Here is a 16,287-nt window from a genome sequence, read left to right as displayed (position 1 = left end):
GTGCTCCCCGCCGAACGCGACAGCGCGCACCCAAGCGGCCGAGCCCCTTGGGGCCGGAGCTGCTTCCCTCACTGGTGGAAGGCGCCACCGCGGCCCGCAGCGAGCAGGGGCACGCCGTCCGGCGCCGCCTTTGGCCGAGGCGGGCGCCCCGCCGCCGCCGCCGCCGCCCCGGCCGCGTTCGCCCGTCCCCGCCCGCCGACGGGCGCTGTGGCCCGCCCTCAGCCAACATGGCGGGCGCGCCGCCGCCGCCATCTTGGGCGCGGGCAGCGCGCAGCGCTGAGCTGGCCTTGCCGGGCGCGCGGGGCGTGCCGGGAGCGAGCGGCGCCGGCGGCGGGCAGGTGGGAGCGGCGGGGCTCCGGGGGAACGGGGAGGGAGCGGGGAGGGAGCGGGGATGGGAACGGGGATGGGAACGGGGATGGGAACGGGGATGGGAACGGGGATGGGACGCGGAGGTCTGTGTCCCCTGAGGGCAGGCGGTCGGTGACGGCCCTGTGACGGGGAAGGGGGCGTCCCCTGGGGGGGGGGGCCGTGGTGTCCCCTGCGGGAGGGGGCGGCCAGCGGCGTCCCCCGGAGGGGAGTTGAGCACGGTCAGTGGTGTACCCCAAAGGGGAGTTGAGCACGGTCAGTGGTGTCCCCCGAAGGGGAGTTGAGCACGGTCAGCGGCGTCCCCCGGAGGGGAGTTGAGCACGGTCAGTGGTGTACCCCAAAGGGGAGTTGAGCACGGTCAGTGGTGTACCCCAAAGGGGAGTTGAGCACGGTCAGCGGCGTCCCCCGGAGGGGAGTTGAGCACGGTCAGTGGTGTACCCCAAAGGGGAGTTGAGCACGGTCAGTGGTGTACCCCAAAGGGGAGTTGAGCACGGTCAGTGGTGTACCCCGGAGGGGAGTTGATCACGGTCAGTGGTGTTCCCTTGAAGGGGAGTTGATCACGGTCAGTGGTGTACCCCGGAGGGGAGTTGAGCACGGTCAGCGGCGTCCCCCGGAGGGGAGTTGAGCACGGTCAGTGGTGTACCCCAAAGGGGAGTTGAGCACGGTCAGTGGTGTACCCCAAAGGGGAGTTGAGCACGGTCAGCGGTGTACCCCGGAGGGGAGTTGAGCACGGTCAGTGGTGTACCCCAAAGGGGAGTTGAGCACGGTCAGTGGTGTTCCCTTGAAGGGGAGTTGAGCACGGTCAGTGGTGTTCCCTTGAAGGGGAGTTGAGCACGGTCAGCGGTGTACCCCAAAGGGGAGTTGAGCACGGTCAGTGGTGTACCCCAAAGGGGAGTTGAGCACGGTCAGTGGTGTACCCCAAAGGGGAGTTGAGCACGGTCAGTGGTGTTCCCTTGAAGGGGAGTTGAGCACGGTCAGTGGTGTACCCCAAAGGGGAGTTGAGCACGGTCAGTGGTGTACCCCAAAGGGGAGTTGAGCACGGTCAGTGGTGTCTCTTGAAGGAGAGTTGAGCACGGTCAGTGGTGTTCCCTTGAAGGGGAGTTGATCACGGTCAGTGGTGTTCCCTTGAAGGGGAGTTGATCACGGTCAGTGGTGTTCCCTTGAAGGGGAGTTGATCACGGTCAGTGGTGTCCCCCGAAGGGGAGTTGAGCATGGCCAGCGGTGTCCCCCGGAGGGGAGTTGATCACGGTCAGTGGTGTACCCCAAAGGGGAGTTGAGCACGGTCAGTGGTGTCCCCCAAAGGGGAGTTGAGCACGGTCAGTGGTGTCTCTTGAAGGGGAGTTGAGCACGGTCAGTGGTGTACCCCGGAGGGGAGTTGAGCACGGTCAGTGGTGTTCCCATGAAGGGGAGTTGAGCACGGTCAGTGGTGTCCCCCGAAGGGGAGTTGAGCACGGTCAGTGGTGTTCCCCAAAGGGGAGTTGAACACGGTCAGTGGTTTCCCCCGAAGGGGAGTTGAGCGCGGTCAGGGGACGCACGGCCAGCGGTGTCCCCGGGCGCCGTGCTTTCATGGGGGTCAGCAGGGTCCCCCACGGGGCTCGGCGGTGTTTGCTTTGGCCCCGCTGCGGATCGGCGGTGTTCCCCAGGGCTGGGCTGGCGGCAGGCGTGTCCCCTGTGGAGGGTCAGCGGTGCTCTGCCCGTGGCCGTGCCGGGGATCAGTGGTGTGAGGGGCGGAGGTGGCACCTGTGCTGCACGGGGGATCTGCGGTGTCCCCTAAAGCCGTGCCGAGCCATTGCACCTGTCCTCCCGCTGTCCTGCCCCAAAGTGGGGCCGCAACCCATGGCAGACCCAGCATGGCAACCGGGGCTCTGCCTGGGGCAGGGAGGTGATGCTGGGCTACAGCTGGGGAAACATGGAATCAACTTGCCCTGTGGCTGTGCTGCAGACCTGAGATGTCAAATGTATTGCTGTTCTGATGTGCGGGATCTTTTACAGGCAGACTCAGCTCTGGCTTTCACCTTGACAGAGCTGTTTGTGGTGGGGATGTGTTGTGAACCCTTCTGTTTGTCCATCCAGTGAGGGGGGTGGAAACATGGGGCAATTTTCCCTAAGCTTGATTTACATCCTTAATAGCAAGGAAGAGGAAAATGTCAGTGAGTTTGAGTTTGGAGTTCTGTAGGAAAATGTTACACCAAAACTTCTCCTCCTCTGAGGGGAGGTGTTGCTTCTGATTTCTCATGTGAGTGGCCCTCCTGAATATCCCACCTGCAGTGAGGACCAGGAGTAAGGTAATCCTGGAGCATTTGCAGCTGTAGGTGAACCTCTGAGTTTCCTTTTCTGAAGCACATTGTGGGGCTTCTGCTTTCAGTGAGTTGCTGCTAGTGCTGTGTGGTGTTTGTGGTCTGGATTTGACAAGTAAGTTTTTTGGTAAGCTTGTCCTTGCCTTTCTCAGAGAAGTCAAAAGCAGTGATGGCCTGGAAGCTCTTGTTTGTGTCTTATTTTTAAGAGATTAGTAAGACAACACAGAGAATGACTCCTCTGTTGTGTTGGGAATATTCCTCCTTGATGTTTTCTGAAGTCTTCTGGACTCTCAGTTCCTTCCTTACTGGCAGTGGAACAATGATGCTATGCAGAGTGGGTGTCCAAAAGGACCTTTTTTTGGTATTTTGTCATGTACTCCTTTCCCTTTGTAAGCAGGCCAGGCTGGCGGCTTGGTGACATTTGTGATTGTTTTGGTCTCAGACTTGGCCTCCTTTTCTCCCTGCAGTGTTTCAGCTGAAGGCTCCAGGATGTGTTGCAAATCTGGCCTGTTTTCCCTTACTGACCCAGTCAGGCAGGATTGCTTTGAGGCCAGCATGAGGCTGATTGGATTTTGAGGTGTTAAATGTGTATCATAAGAAAAAAAACAACCTCTTACATTCTGACTTTGAGTGTCAGCTTTCCTTGTTTCTTTGTTGGATTTGGTGGTGTTTTAATTGGCTGTAATGTTGACGAGAGCACTGGACAGAAGAGATTAATGGAGTCACGTGGTTTACTTGATAATGGGATTAATTCATTGTACTGTGCTGGCTTTGTCCTGCAGTGTCTTGTGCCCCTACCAGTAGCTGATCTGCTGAGCTCCTTTGCAGGCCTATTGTCCCCACAGGTGGCAGCTGCCCCCACCTTCTGTGCCTTCTTCTGTCCTTCAGGAGCTTCTGCGGGGCCATGGCGACGTACCTGGAGTTCATCCAGCAGAACGAGGAGCGTGACGGCGTGCGCTTCAGCTGGAACGTGTGGCCCTCCAGCAGGCTGGAGGCCACAAGGATGGTAGTGCCCCTGGCCTGTCTCCTGACCCCGCTGAAGGAGCGCCTGGACCTGCCCCCCGTGCAGTATGAACCAGTGCTTTGCAGCAGACCGACCTGCAAAGCTGTGCTCAACCCACTCTGGTAGGAATTGCTCGGCTGGGGATGTTGGAAGGGGCTGGACAGTACCTCATTTTCATCTGAACTTCACTACTTCCTTATTCCCCTTTTTCTCTGCCCAGTGCCTGGCAGCCTCTTTCATTTAGATGCGGTGGGCTTGTTAAAACCCATACATCAACATGCCTGTTACTAGAGCTGGCAAGAGCAGAGGACACAGGAGGATCTTTGGGGAGGCTGTTAAGGCAGAGAGTCCTCTCAGCATCCCAGATAATTTAATGGTGAATGAGGAAACTCATAATAGACAAAGATGCCCATTATACTGATATTGGGCTCTGGACCCTGAAGCTCACTTGTTTTCCTGCTTCCTACACACCCTGTTGCTTGTAGGTCAGTTCCATAATGAAATAATGAGAGGAATGAAATAATTTGAGCATAATGAGCATAATGAAATAATTCTAGAGGAATATCTCGGTCCCAAAATCATGTGATGATCATGCACACTGGGAGCATGGTGTTGGGCTGAGAAAAGGCAGGCAATGCCAGTAAGAGGAATTGAAATGAGATCAAAGCCATGGAATGAGAACGTGGCAGGGCATCCTGCACTAGCAGGATGTTGTACTGGGCTGAGGAGAGTAAACTCTGTGGGACAGGGAACAGCCTGTTTGTTCTGTGTTTGCACAAGATCTGGGTGGATGGCTCCTGCTGCTCTGAGACTGGAGCACTTGTGTGCTACAGCTGCACAAACAATAAGACAATGAGATGAGCCTAAGTGTAGTGAAAGAATTATTAGACCCAAGTCTGTGTCTGCCAAGGGCTGAACTTCAGAGAGCTGTCAGTGGTCCCTCATGCTGACAAGCCTGGAAATGGCAGGGCTGGACTAGCTAATGAACTTCCTGGTAAGAGAACCAGAGTCTGAGTCCCTAAAACACTTGCTGTTCAAGCTGGAGTATCTGTTTCTCCCTCAGTGCTGTGAACCAGCATGGATTAATGAATTAATTGTGACGCTTTCCTATGAAATTGTTCCTGAAGTCACAGCAATGCCTCATCTTTCACTTGCAGCCAAGTTGACTATCGGGCCAAGCTTTGGGCTTGTAACTTCTGTTTTCAGAGAAACCAGGTAAGTTGGAAAAAGCACTTGACCTTTTCAGTGAACATTTTATTGATGGCCTTCCCTGGACATTATATATAAATTCTGCTTCTCTAGATCCTCTCCCTTGGCCTTCTTCTCTTGCTGAACGCAGGCCAGAGTACAGTCTGGTTTATCTGACATCTTGTTAGTGATTTTACTGGCATGCAGAGCATAGTAAGGAGATAAAAATGCAGTTTTGTTCCCTTTGTCCCAGTGTGTTTTTTGCATCTGATATTTACTATTCCTGCAGAATATGGAATTCATTAGGTTTGAGTAGACTTTTGCCATCAGAAACTATGGCTTAAATAATTTCAACTGCTACATTGTTGCTGCTGTAGCCTTACCTTTCATTTACACTGGATTGAACAGCTGTCCATCCTGCTGGCCACTTGTTGTCTGTACTTAGGAAAAACACTGTGGGTTTCTTGTAATGAATTAATCAGGTTGGTGCAGTGTCAGTAAATAAAAAGTTGAATAACCACATCATCAGCAGGGCAGGCTCTGTGCTGCATTAGAGAGTCCTACATTTTTGTCCTGCAACTTCCTTGTCCTAATTTTTTGTTCTCTTTTTCAGTTTCCCCCAGCATATGCTGGCATTTCTGAAGTCAATCAGCCAGCAGAGCTTATGCCTCAGTTCTCAACAATTGAATACATAGTGCAGGTAAATGAACCACAGATGAGTTTGAAGCTCCCAGAATGATATATGTGTAAAATTTTCCTAGGATAATGCAAATAAATACCGTGTCTGCAAGGTGCTTAAGAAGGGGCTCATTTTGTTCCTTGGCTGGAGGCTATATAAAATGTCATTTCTTCCCACATCAGCGAGGTCCGCAGACACCGTTGATCTTCCTGTATGTTGTGGACACGTGCTTGGAAGAGGAGGATTTGCAGGCCCTGAAGGAGTCCCTGCAGATGTCCCTGAGCCTGCTGCCTCCTAACGCCCTGGTGGGGCTCATCACTTTTGGCCGGATGGTCCAGGTTCACGAGCTGAGCAGTGAAGGGATTTCCAAGAGCTACGTGTTCCGGGGCACCAAGGACCTGACAGCCAAGCAGATACAGGTGTGCTCTGCCATCCCTCAGGCCAGGGGCTTGTACCTCTCAGCTCTGTTGGGCTCTCAAGCTCAGGGCTCTCTGGGAGAAAGAAGGGCTTCGTGCCCTCAACTGTGAGTCTTTTGCCCTCCCACCATCTGTCCTGTCTTTTTGCCTTTGTAAATGTCTTGGAAGCTTGTTCAGGATTGAGTTTGTGTATCTCACATAGCGCACCCATGATCCATTCCTAATGGCAGTGCAAAGATGAATAATTTTACAGATATAAGTATATTTAATGCTGCAGTATTGCAGGCTTTAGGGTATATTAAATAGTAATATAAGTAATATGTTTAGTGTTTGAATAGTACATCTCTGCCTCCTCTTTACTGTTCTTAGGATATGCTTGGGCTTTCGAGGCCAGCTGTCCCCATGCAACATGGAAGACCTCTTCAAACTCCAGAGCAGCCTGTTATTTCCAGCAGGTAAGCTTTACCAGCACAGGACCCAGCAGGGCACATGTTCTATGCTCCTTGACATCTGTAGGTCATGCTTTTAACCCTGGGTTTCCTGGGAGGGGAAAGAAGATTTAAATGGTATTGTCTTGTCACAATTACTTACCTCCACTGAAAACAGTTTTCTCTTTCTCAGCTTCTCTTTTTCAGTGGTAGCTCTCAAGCCTTTCTCAAACTCACCTTTGAACTTCTTTCTTGTTGCTTTATGTGACTTTGCCTTCTTGTCAGTTCCTGATGTCTTGCTTTGATGATTTTTTTTATTTTGCACAGCCTTGTTATCTTGGAAAGTTTGCATGTAAGAAGACAACCTGCTGCATGTCTCTTTACTTCTGATTGTTGTCTCAGTGTCATCTGTGTGTGCCAGGAACAAAGAGGCAGTTTTTTTCTTCTCCAAACTCAGAAGCAGGAAAACACTGTATTTCAATTTTTGTAGGTTCCTACAGCCCGTGCATAAGATTGACATGAATTTAACAGATCTGCTTGGAGAGCTGCAGAGGGACCCATGGCCAGTGACCCAGGGCAAGAGACCCTTGCGTTCTACCGGAGTGGCTCTTTCAATTGCAGTTGGCTTATTGGAGGTACTTCTAATGCTGCTGTTTGAGATGAGCAGGCCACAGTAAGCACATGGCCATGCTCCCTGAGATGGGTGCAGGTGTCCGTGCACCTGGGTGGCAGTGGGGTGCAGAGGTGCAATTTGTCCATACTGACATCTGAGCTGTGCTAGCACCAGCTGATGTAGAGTGGGCTGGAAGGTTCCATCTAAATGGTAAAATTTGCAGGTGTTTAATATCTCTGATTCTTGTGTATGTTGCCACTCAAGAGGTGATATTATGCACTGGATTTATCTAAGTATCATCTAAGATATAAGTAAAGAGAACAGAAACTGCCTGCTTCCTGTTTTGAAGACATGAAGCTTGACATGGTTTGAGTTTAAACTTGATAAAGTCTGAGTGCTGTGACTGTCAGGAAATGCATCACTATTTATCGAGGTGGCCTCTGGCAGGGACAGGTCCCCTCTGCCATTGCAGAAGCATGTGCAGACCCTTATCTAAAGAAAGCATTGTTGCTACTTAATCAGTTTCCCTTTTTTTTTCCCCCTCTCCCCCTCTCTGATACAAGTATTTGTTTTTATTTTAGGGCACATTTCCAAACACAGGGGCCAGAATAATGCTGTTCACAGGCGGGCCACCAACACAAGGGCCAGGCATGGTGGTGGGAGATGAACTGAAAACACCCATCCGTTCCTGGCATGACATAGAGAAGGACAATGCAAGGTTCATGAAGAAGGCCACCAAAGTAGGTACTAGGGCTTGATGGGTGTGTTTAAAAGCTGAAACCGAATGTTGTGTCAGAGCACTACGTGGGTTCCATGGATGTCCTTGCAATAATCTGAGTCTCTGTGCACGCTAAATTATGAGGGTGGTTAAGGGAAGGGTAAAAAAGCTTCCTCCTAGTTCTCCATCACAGTCTTGTGCCTTCTCAGAGAAGAAAGTATTTCAGTGTTGTTTGTTGGCTGATGGTGGGTGGAGAGTTTGTTCATCCACATCATTGTATCTCCTTCTGGAGAGGAAGAAATCTCCTAAGAACTGGTTATTTCCAGAAAGCCTCCTTTATCTTCTTGACCTACAAAACAACCATTAAAACAGTAAAAGTGCCAGATATGAAACGTGCCTGTCAGCTTAGAGAAAGCAGGATGACACCTGCTCTTTTAACTATCACCTGGATATCTTTGGGTTCCCACCAAGTCGTCAGAGGCTAGATGATGCCTTGTCATGTATGCACTGTTGTATTTGAGACAATAAACTCAGGCTCATCCGAATGCATCCCTCATCCTAGAAGGGAGCAGTGTGCTGCAGCCAACATCTCCTTAGTTACCACAGCCCTGGTGGTTGCCCCATCTGTACCCTGTGTTGAGGTGGGGGGCAGCAGAAGTGGCACACTGCAGCCTCCTAACCCTCGGGTGTGTGTTCCCAGCACTACGAGACTCTGGCCAACCGCTCTGCGGCCAACGGGCACTGCATCGACATCTACGCCTGTGCCCTGGACCAGACAGGGCTGCTGGAGATGAAGTGCTGTGCAAACCTCACTGGGTATGTTCACAGCAGGGCAGCACACAGCTGGCACCTGCTTTCTGGGGTTTTTTTGGAGAGGGAGAATAGTTCAGGAAGCAATTAGATGTGCTGTCAGGGCAGAAGGGTTTTTATGGTTCTGTTCTAAACTGTGGTTTGAATTTGCCAGGAATTATATGGCAAGCCTCACCTGATGCCAGTCCACATTTCTGGAGTCTCAAAGCAGCATGTGAATTAGCACTGCTGTTAGAAAACTCAATGGTGGGTAGAAGCTTTCCTTGTGTGGGCCAGATTTTCTCTGCTTAACAGCTCGCTTATGCTTTCTCCAGGGATTCTTGACTTCCCTGGGCCCAGTTTTAAGTGTCATGCCTTAAGGGGTAAATGTCTGTGTTCCATACTCCTGGAAATGGTCTCTGTGGGGAAGGCTGTGTGCTAACCCAGGCCTTTTGGGGACTTCGCATGTCCTAGTGCAAGGTGTTTGTAAATAACCCCTCAGTGCTCAGCAGGGAGAAGAGAGACTGTTTGACCCCGTGGATGTGTTACTGAGCTGCATCTGGTCAGGCTTGGGTTTGCCAGGGCGCTTAGGGGAGGCCCAGCACCTTCTCTGTGCTGCAGTGCTGCAGGCACCCATGGTGTAGTGAGGGAAAGCAGGCTGAGCAAAGAGCTTTCCGGGGTTGAAATACAAACATTTTGAAGGCAGGTGAAGCAAGGGCGAGAAACAGCGTTGAGAAAGGAAACTGACAAAGGTGGAGCACTAACCCGTGTGGCTTTGTAGGAGGCACCCCTGAATCTGCGCTCCCTGGTGTGAACCCTGCCTATGCAAAGGCATGCTCTGAAGCAGTAACTGCATGTGTTTGCACGTGTCAGAGGTTCAGGGATGTATCCTTTGTTCCCAATTGCTTCAGTTCCCTTGTTTTTTTTCTTTCCCAGAGGACACATGGTGATGGGAGACTCCTTCAACACTTCTCTCTTCAAGCAGACCTTCCAGAGGGTATTCAGCAAAGGCTACAATGGGGAATTTCGGATGGCTTTTGGTGCAAATCTGGATGTGAAGGTGAGAGCTGAGTTTGATTGCAGTAATGGGGAAATACAAGCGCTGTTGATTAAAAAGTCAGTTTAAGTTTCTGGGATGTTTAGGGTGTAGGAATGTCTACATGTTTGAGGCCAGAGATAGTGCTTCTTTGAGAGAAGCTGAGCTGAACTGGAGAGATTTTTACTTGGAAGCTTAGTAATTTTTTGTTGTTTGGGGTTTTTGTTTTGTTTGGTTGGTTTGTTTCTGTTTTATTTTAAAGCAATCTTTCCTCACTCAACAAGGAACATTTCATACTGTTTCATCCCTATAAACATGTTTTCATTATTTAAATGTAGCTCTGTAGATTCTCTTACTTTCACTAACTGTTGCAGTGCATGGTCTGGGAAAATACCATCTCATTAAAGCTGAGTAACTAATTTAGACTGTGTGTGTTCTATTTGACTGACTTAATGAAAAAAAACCAAACTTTTTTTTTTTTTTTTTACCTTATTCAAGACCTCCAGGGAGCTGAAAATTGCAGGAGCCATTGGACCATGTATATCCCTGAATGCTAAAGGGCCATGTGTCTCTGAAAATGTAAGTTTCTGACATGGAAAAATCTTTAATAAAGAAGTAAATATATAATGCAAAGTTTCTGTCTAAACCTACAGTTGAACGAGAATGTCAGAGTTTTCCAGGGAACATCCCTAGGAAATTACAGCCTTTCTTAGACTAAATTCTTGGTTCCTAAGGCTTTCTTTTAACTGTATGGCCTTCAGCAACTTCATTCACACCCGAAAGATAAAGAGTCTAGAAGGTCTGCTATTACTTGTACCGCTGATCAAAATTTAACATAAGCTTGCCTTTCCTGCTGCTAGAGGAAAATTGCTGCTTTCTTTTTGATTCTGTGCAGGAACTTGGAATTGGAGGGACATCTCAATGGAAAATCTGTAGTCTAGATCCCAGTACAACTCTGGCCATTTACTTTGAAGTGGTAAATCAGGTCAGTCCTGGCTTCTCTTTCTTTTTTTTTTAAATCATCTTTTTTACTCATCAAACTACTTGTTACAGGTCTAGAAAATGCCATGGCACCCCTTGTGTTGCAGGTGGATGGTTGCAAAGCAGCCAAGTGTTCTGTGATGAGGAAATAATTCCAGAAATTTTTTGCATGTGTCTCTTTCTTTTATGTGCTGTGGGGGCTTGTTACAGCTGGGAAGAGTTGTGGAAAAGGCAGCATGTTTTGAAGGCTGACCTTGTTTCATTTGCAGCACAACGCACCCATCCCTCAGGGAGGCAGAGGGGCAGTGCAGTTTGTCACCCAGTATCAGCACTCCAGCACCCAGAAGCGCGTTCGTGTCACCACCATAGCCAGAAAGTGAGTACCCTGTGCCAGTGCTCTGGCCGAGCGGCAGCAACTTCAGCTCCAGCCTGCTGGGCTTCCTGGCTTTTTGCTGCCTGCATTGGCACTCGTGGATGCACGTGGCACTAACCCTGTGCTCACCCTGCAGCTGGGCAGATGCACAGACTCAGCTCCAGCACATCGAGGCCGCGTTTGACCAGGAGGCAGCTGCCGTGCTCATGGCACGGCTGGGAGTGTACAGGGCTGAGTCTGAGGAGGGACCTGATGTTCTGCGTTGGCTGGACAGGCAGCTCATCCGGCTGGTAAGACCAACACACTGAGCTTGGGGCCATCCTTGATTTCAGTGAAATTGGAAGAGACAACAGCAGTGTTTTTTCAGATTGCCTTGCTTTGTTTGTGCTCGGATCCTGGTCACATAGCTGTAGCGTGGAATATCTCAGAACCCAGTGTGACCAGCAAATTTAGGATGGGATAGGTGAACATCCCATCATGCTGAAAGGGATTGAATAAGGGATAGTGAAACACAGAATAATGCAGGTGGGATGGTTGCTGATTCAACCCTCCTGCTTCAAGTAGGACCAGCTCTGAAGTTAGGGCATCTTGCTCCAAGTTTTGTTCAGTTGTGTTTTGAAGATCTCCAAAGGTGGGATTTCTTAATGCTTCTCTTGACAGCCCGTTCCAATGTCTGGTCACAGTCACTGTTGTTTTTTTTTTTTTTTTTTCCTCTTCCCTGCCTTTATCTCTCAGTCAGAATTTCCATTTTCCCCGTTACCAGTCAGGTAGACAGCAAGCTGACTCCCTGATCTCACTCTTCACCAGGCTGAACAAACCCAGTTTCTTCAGCTTCATTTTCTTCATAAGATGCTCCAGTCCCTGACTAACTTGGTGGCCTCTGCTGGACCAGTATATATCCATGTTTGTCTTGCACTGGAGAGCCCAAAGCTTGACACAGCATGCAGATGTGGGCAAGTTCAGGATAGTCATCTGAATTAATTCTGCAACCTCCTACTGTCTCTTGCTTTGAATTTCACAAGCCCAAATTGTCTAAATCAGTGCTGGTCTTGTCCAAACACCCATGTGGGGTTGGTACTAACACAGTATGGCACATCAGACCCTAAAAAACCAGGGCCAGTCAAATAGAGATTGGAGCACAAGCACAAACAGGGTCAAACTGTTTGCTGCAATGACTGTGGGATCATTTAGAGTTTAATTTCTAAAACCACTGGTACTTGTTTTCAGTGAAACGGTGAAATACTGATCTGCTGTTCTGCAAGAAGTGTTCCATAGTATACAGAACAGTTTAGTTTAGCCCTGAATTAATGGCAAAAAAAGGATAGTGCTGTAGAGGCACCATTTCTTTCATTCTTGGATAATTTCAAATCTAGACTTTATGAATATATATATATCAAAATAGATTAAATCTTCATTCTCATTCCAGTAAGAGAGAAACCACTGACTTAAAGAAAAAATAGCCTGTAAATGCTGTAGTACTTATTCTTGTCAGGTTCATGCCTTGATTGTTTAAAAATTAGCAGAACACCCTGTAGAAAAAGAGATGTAAATTCTATTAAAAAAAAAAGAAGAAAAAAATAGAAAAAAGAGAGAGATAACCAAAGTACCCATTTTGCTTCCAACAGTGTCAGAAATTTGGACAATACAACAAAGATGATCCCAGCTCCTTTAGACTGTCAGAATCATTTTCTTTGTATCCTCAGGTAAGAATGTCACTTCCCACAGCTGTGGGGAAGGTGTGCAGGGGTGAGTGGGAATGATGATAAAACATCTTGCACTATTTATCAGATTCAGCAGGGGAGGAACAGGTGCTTTTTTAAATTTAATGGACTGGTCCTGTAGCTCAGCACTGCGAGAGACCGATAAGGGAAGAAGTCTGAGGAGTTATTAAGGCACAGACTTTTTCCCAAAGAATTTGCTGTTCAAAAATACTGGAATTGGCTCCCGATGTTTTGGCAACTCTAGCTGACATTTCCTGTCTCACTCCTCTTTCTGGTGCAGTTCATCTTCCACCTGCGACGCTCCCCGTTCCTGCAGGTGTTCAATAACAGTCCAGATGAATCCTCCTATTACCGGCACCACTTTGCCCGGCAGGATCTGACCCAGTCCCTCATTATGATCCAGCCCATCCTTTATGCTTATTCTTTCCATGGGCCTCCCGAGGTGAGTCTGTGTTTTCCAGGAACAGGTCAATCAACCCAAAATAATGAGTGTTCAGTTGAACTAACGCTGTTTCAGCCAAAAGGTCCCTGTAGATGTAAAAATAAATTAATAAAGGAGAAGATATTTTTATTCAAGATCATATGAAATTACACTTGGATGGACGTAGAAATTGCTCTGTGGCATCCTGAGATCTGAGGGCTTTAGTGGTGCCTGACTTTGTTCTTTATTTTCCCCAGCCAGTGCTTTTGGACAGCAGCAGTATTCTTCCTGACAGAATCCTCCTGATGGATACTTTCTTCCAGATAGTAATCTACCTTGGTGAGGTACGGTGAAACACCTTCCCTTTCTCCGTGCCCCTTCCCTCCTGCCATGCCTGCAGGCAGCTTTGCTGCTGCTATGAAATATTAACAGACTAACTTCCTGCAAAGCCCACACAGCATAATGAGCATGTCATATACATGCTGCCTGTTGGAATACAATTCCCACCACTGTCAGAGTAAAAATAATACTGGAACCACTAAAGAAGGATACGTTCTGCACCGAGTAGCAGCTGTTGTGTTAGCTTGGCCATGAAGGTGGTCCCTTACAATGCCTGGAAAAGGCCAGAGAAACTGGAAGTGAAGCAGGGCAGAGTTACAAGATGATACATAATTTAACAGAGTTGCAAGTGTTTTCAGAGAAGTGACAGACTTCAGGTTGCAGGGTTTTCACACATAAGTACTGAGGCTCTTCAAGAAATCAGTCAGGTAGTTTTCCAGTTTTTGCTTTTAAATACTGGATGGTTTTGGAAGCTGCTGCTGTATTCCTTTCCCCATGACTGAGGGATATGCTTAGATACTGGCCCTTTCTAAAAATCTTCTGGAGTTACCTTAAGGAGTTTCTATCTTCTGTTGCTGAGCAAGACACTCAGCAACTGGGCAAAATTCAGACAAGGGAAGAGCTGAGTGTCTGACCTGCGTATGTATAGAGGAATTGCTGCAGACATACGGTACATGCAATGGATGCCTTGAAAATTCTGTAGGCCAAGTCAGATTCAAAAAGTCAGTGATTTATAAATGCTTCATTGCTGTGTTGGCACAGGCTGAAGCATGTTGAAGATTTTCACCAAACTGCTCTGGCACTGCACAGCTTTTGCCTTGGGTGCCTGTGCTTAAATTCGGGGACAGAAAGTAATGTTGTAGCCAGGGTAGTGAAGGTGTGTGTTTGCCACCTAAGCAGAAGCACATGTAGCATTCTGCTGCCTTAAGACATGCAGGGTAAAAAGGGGAGGCTTGTAACCATCTCTGCTTCATTTTCATTTCCTCCCTGTCCCATCAATAGACTATTGCACAGTGGCAGAAAGCTGGATACCAAGACATGCCAGAATATGAAAACTTTAAGCACCTCCTGCAAGCCCCACTGGATGATGCCCAGGAAATCTTGCAGACCAGATTCCCAATGCCACGTTACATCCACACTGAGCACGGCGGCAGTCAGGTAAGGAAGTTTCTGGAGGAACTCTTTCTGTTGTTGCCTAGAGCAGATGGCTCATTCTGCTTTTCTGAAAGGATGGTTCTGGTGGTCAAACACAGTTTAGCACTTCAAAGTACAGAGCTTGCATATTTTCATATCAGCTTTTACTACAACTCTGTCTTTTAATAAGCTTGCTGGATGTGCTTATAAAATGTGAGGGTGGCAAAAAATGGAAAAGCCAAATTAAACATGTTTTTATTCCCCAGTAAAAAGGTGGGAAATAAATGATTTGTCTATGTGTCTATAGTTAGCTTGCTAGGACAGTAATTCTGGATGGTTGACCATCTGTATCTTCATTTTCAAACACCGAATGAGGATGTAAAATTGTTCTTATTTTCACTCTTCCTCGAACTGCAGTGTGCTGTACTTGTTTGTAGCAGTGAAGAGGCAGGAACTGATGCTCCAAACCAAAGATTTGGTGTTGATTTTTGGTGTGACCCTGTTACACTGGTCTTGCACTGAGCCCTTTTTGGAAGAGCAGATGTGGCATGGGGAGAAGAACAGTGCTGGTGTTTCCTGTGCCATGGATTCCTGGCCCATGGAATCAGAGCTACCCTGCCAGGCGAGCACAGCCTGCTGTAGCAGAGCACTCAGTGCCCCTGGGAGACAAGCGGTCTGTGCAGCAGGGATTTCTGGGCTTGAAACCTGCTTAAGTTAGATTAGTACCTTGCAAAAGCAGAGGAACATTGCTGGTCATGCATCCAAGGTGAGAGGAAGCCTGATGGAGCAGACGGGTCTTCATTTTACCAAACTCCTCCTCTTTTGTCTTTATAGGCCCGGTTCCTCCTGTCTAAAGTGAATCCTTCTCAGACCCACAATAACCTCTATGCCTGGGGCCAGGTAAGCAGTGGAAGAGCTGCTGGTGTTTGGGAATACACAAAACACACATGGGCATGTCTGTGTGTGCAGTAGCCATCCTGTCTCACCAAGTGGCCACAAACAGCATTACATCTGTCTTTGGTTCCTTGTCGTGGCTGTGGATCAGAATGGAGTTTTCAAGCCTGGATGTCCTGCATTTTCAGTATTCTGGAAAAAGCAACTAGCATGTGGATACATACAGATCTAATTTAGCTGAGAACGCTAGGCTTTTTTATCCTCTTTGCTTGCCTTGTTTGTGTAGAGCTTTGGGCAGCAAAATTCCTAGTGCTTTAGGAAGAAACTTCCCTGCAGCAGCTCAGATTGTAGGAGAGGATAATGCCAGTGCTGTTGCCAAAGAGCGGCATCTGAATCTTGCAGGAGAAAAAGAAAAATCTTAGCAGGCAATTAATTCCGAGTGCTGACATTTGCTTTGCTTTGCTTTCAGCTCGTCCCCTGTGTTAGCAACAGAATTTTAGGCTCGTTATTTCTTTGTTTTGCCTGCAGGAATCAGGAGCTCCAATCCTGACAGATGATGTGAGTCTCCAGGTATTCATGGACCACCTGAAAAAGCTGGCGGTTTCCAGTGCATCGTGACTGATCAGACTGAGCAGCAGGAGCAGACGATTTACATGGATCGTGTTGATGACAGAAGTGGACCAATTGATTTACATTTCCTTTTCTCTCTTTTAAACTAGGGCTTTTAACTGTTACACGAAATAAACATTCAGGGAGAGTTTTTCACTTCTCCCTTCTAATTTATTTGTACTGCTGTTTGCCTGTATTCTGTTCACTCTGCCTTTTCCACACATCCTAATTAGGGTTGAAAGGCGATTTAGCCAACGGCGATTTTCACGGCGCTGAGCTTAT

At 48.3% G+C, this 16,287-nt stretch overlaps 1 protein-coding gene across 1 annotated transcript; it reads left to right on the top strand.

The window, feature by feature from the left end:
- The first annotated feature begins 3,518 nt into the window (after positions 1-3,518).
- Positions 3,519-16,179, top strand: SEC23B (SEC23 homolog B, COPII coat complex component). The gene is made up of 19 exons (XM_068186613.1): positions 3,519-3,788; positions 4,824-4,881; positions 5,468-5,554; positions 5,716-5,952; positions 6,319-6,404; positions 6,868-7,012; positions 7,572-7,730; positions 8,409-8,524; positions 9,434-9,557; positions 10,032-10,112; positions 10,429-10,518; positions 10,784-10,890; positions 11,024-11,177; positions 12,513-12,590; positions 12,889-13,050; positions 13,287-13,373; positions 14,371-14,526; positions 15,337-15,402; positions 15,925-16,179. The coding sequence occupies exons 1-19, from the start codon at positions 3,568-3,570 to the stop codon at positions 16,012-16,014; spliced, it is 2,304 nt and encodes a 767-aa protein (XP_068042714.1). The 5' UTR covers positions 3,519-3,567; the 3' UTR covers positions 16,015-16,179.
- Positions 16,180-16,287: the final 108 nt, after the last annotated feature.

The sequence above is a fragment of the Anomalospiza imberbis genome, chromosome 3, assembly GCF_031753505.1.
Source record: "Anomalospiza imberbis isolate Cuckoo-Finch-1a 21T00152 chromosome 3, ASM3175350v1, whole genome shotgun sequence".
In the NCBI taxonomy this organism is placed as follows: Eukaryota; Metazoa; Chordata; class Aves; order Passeriformes; family Viduidae; genus Anomalospiza; species Anomalospiza imberbis.
This window is presented reverse-complemented; position numbering and strand designations above follow the sequence as displayed.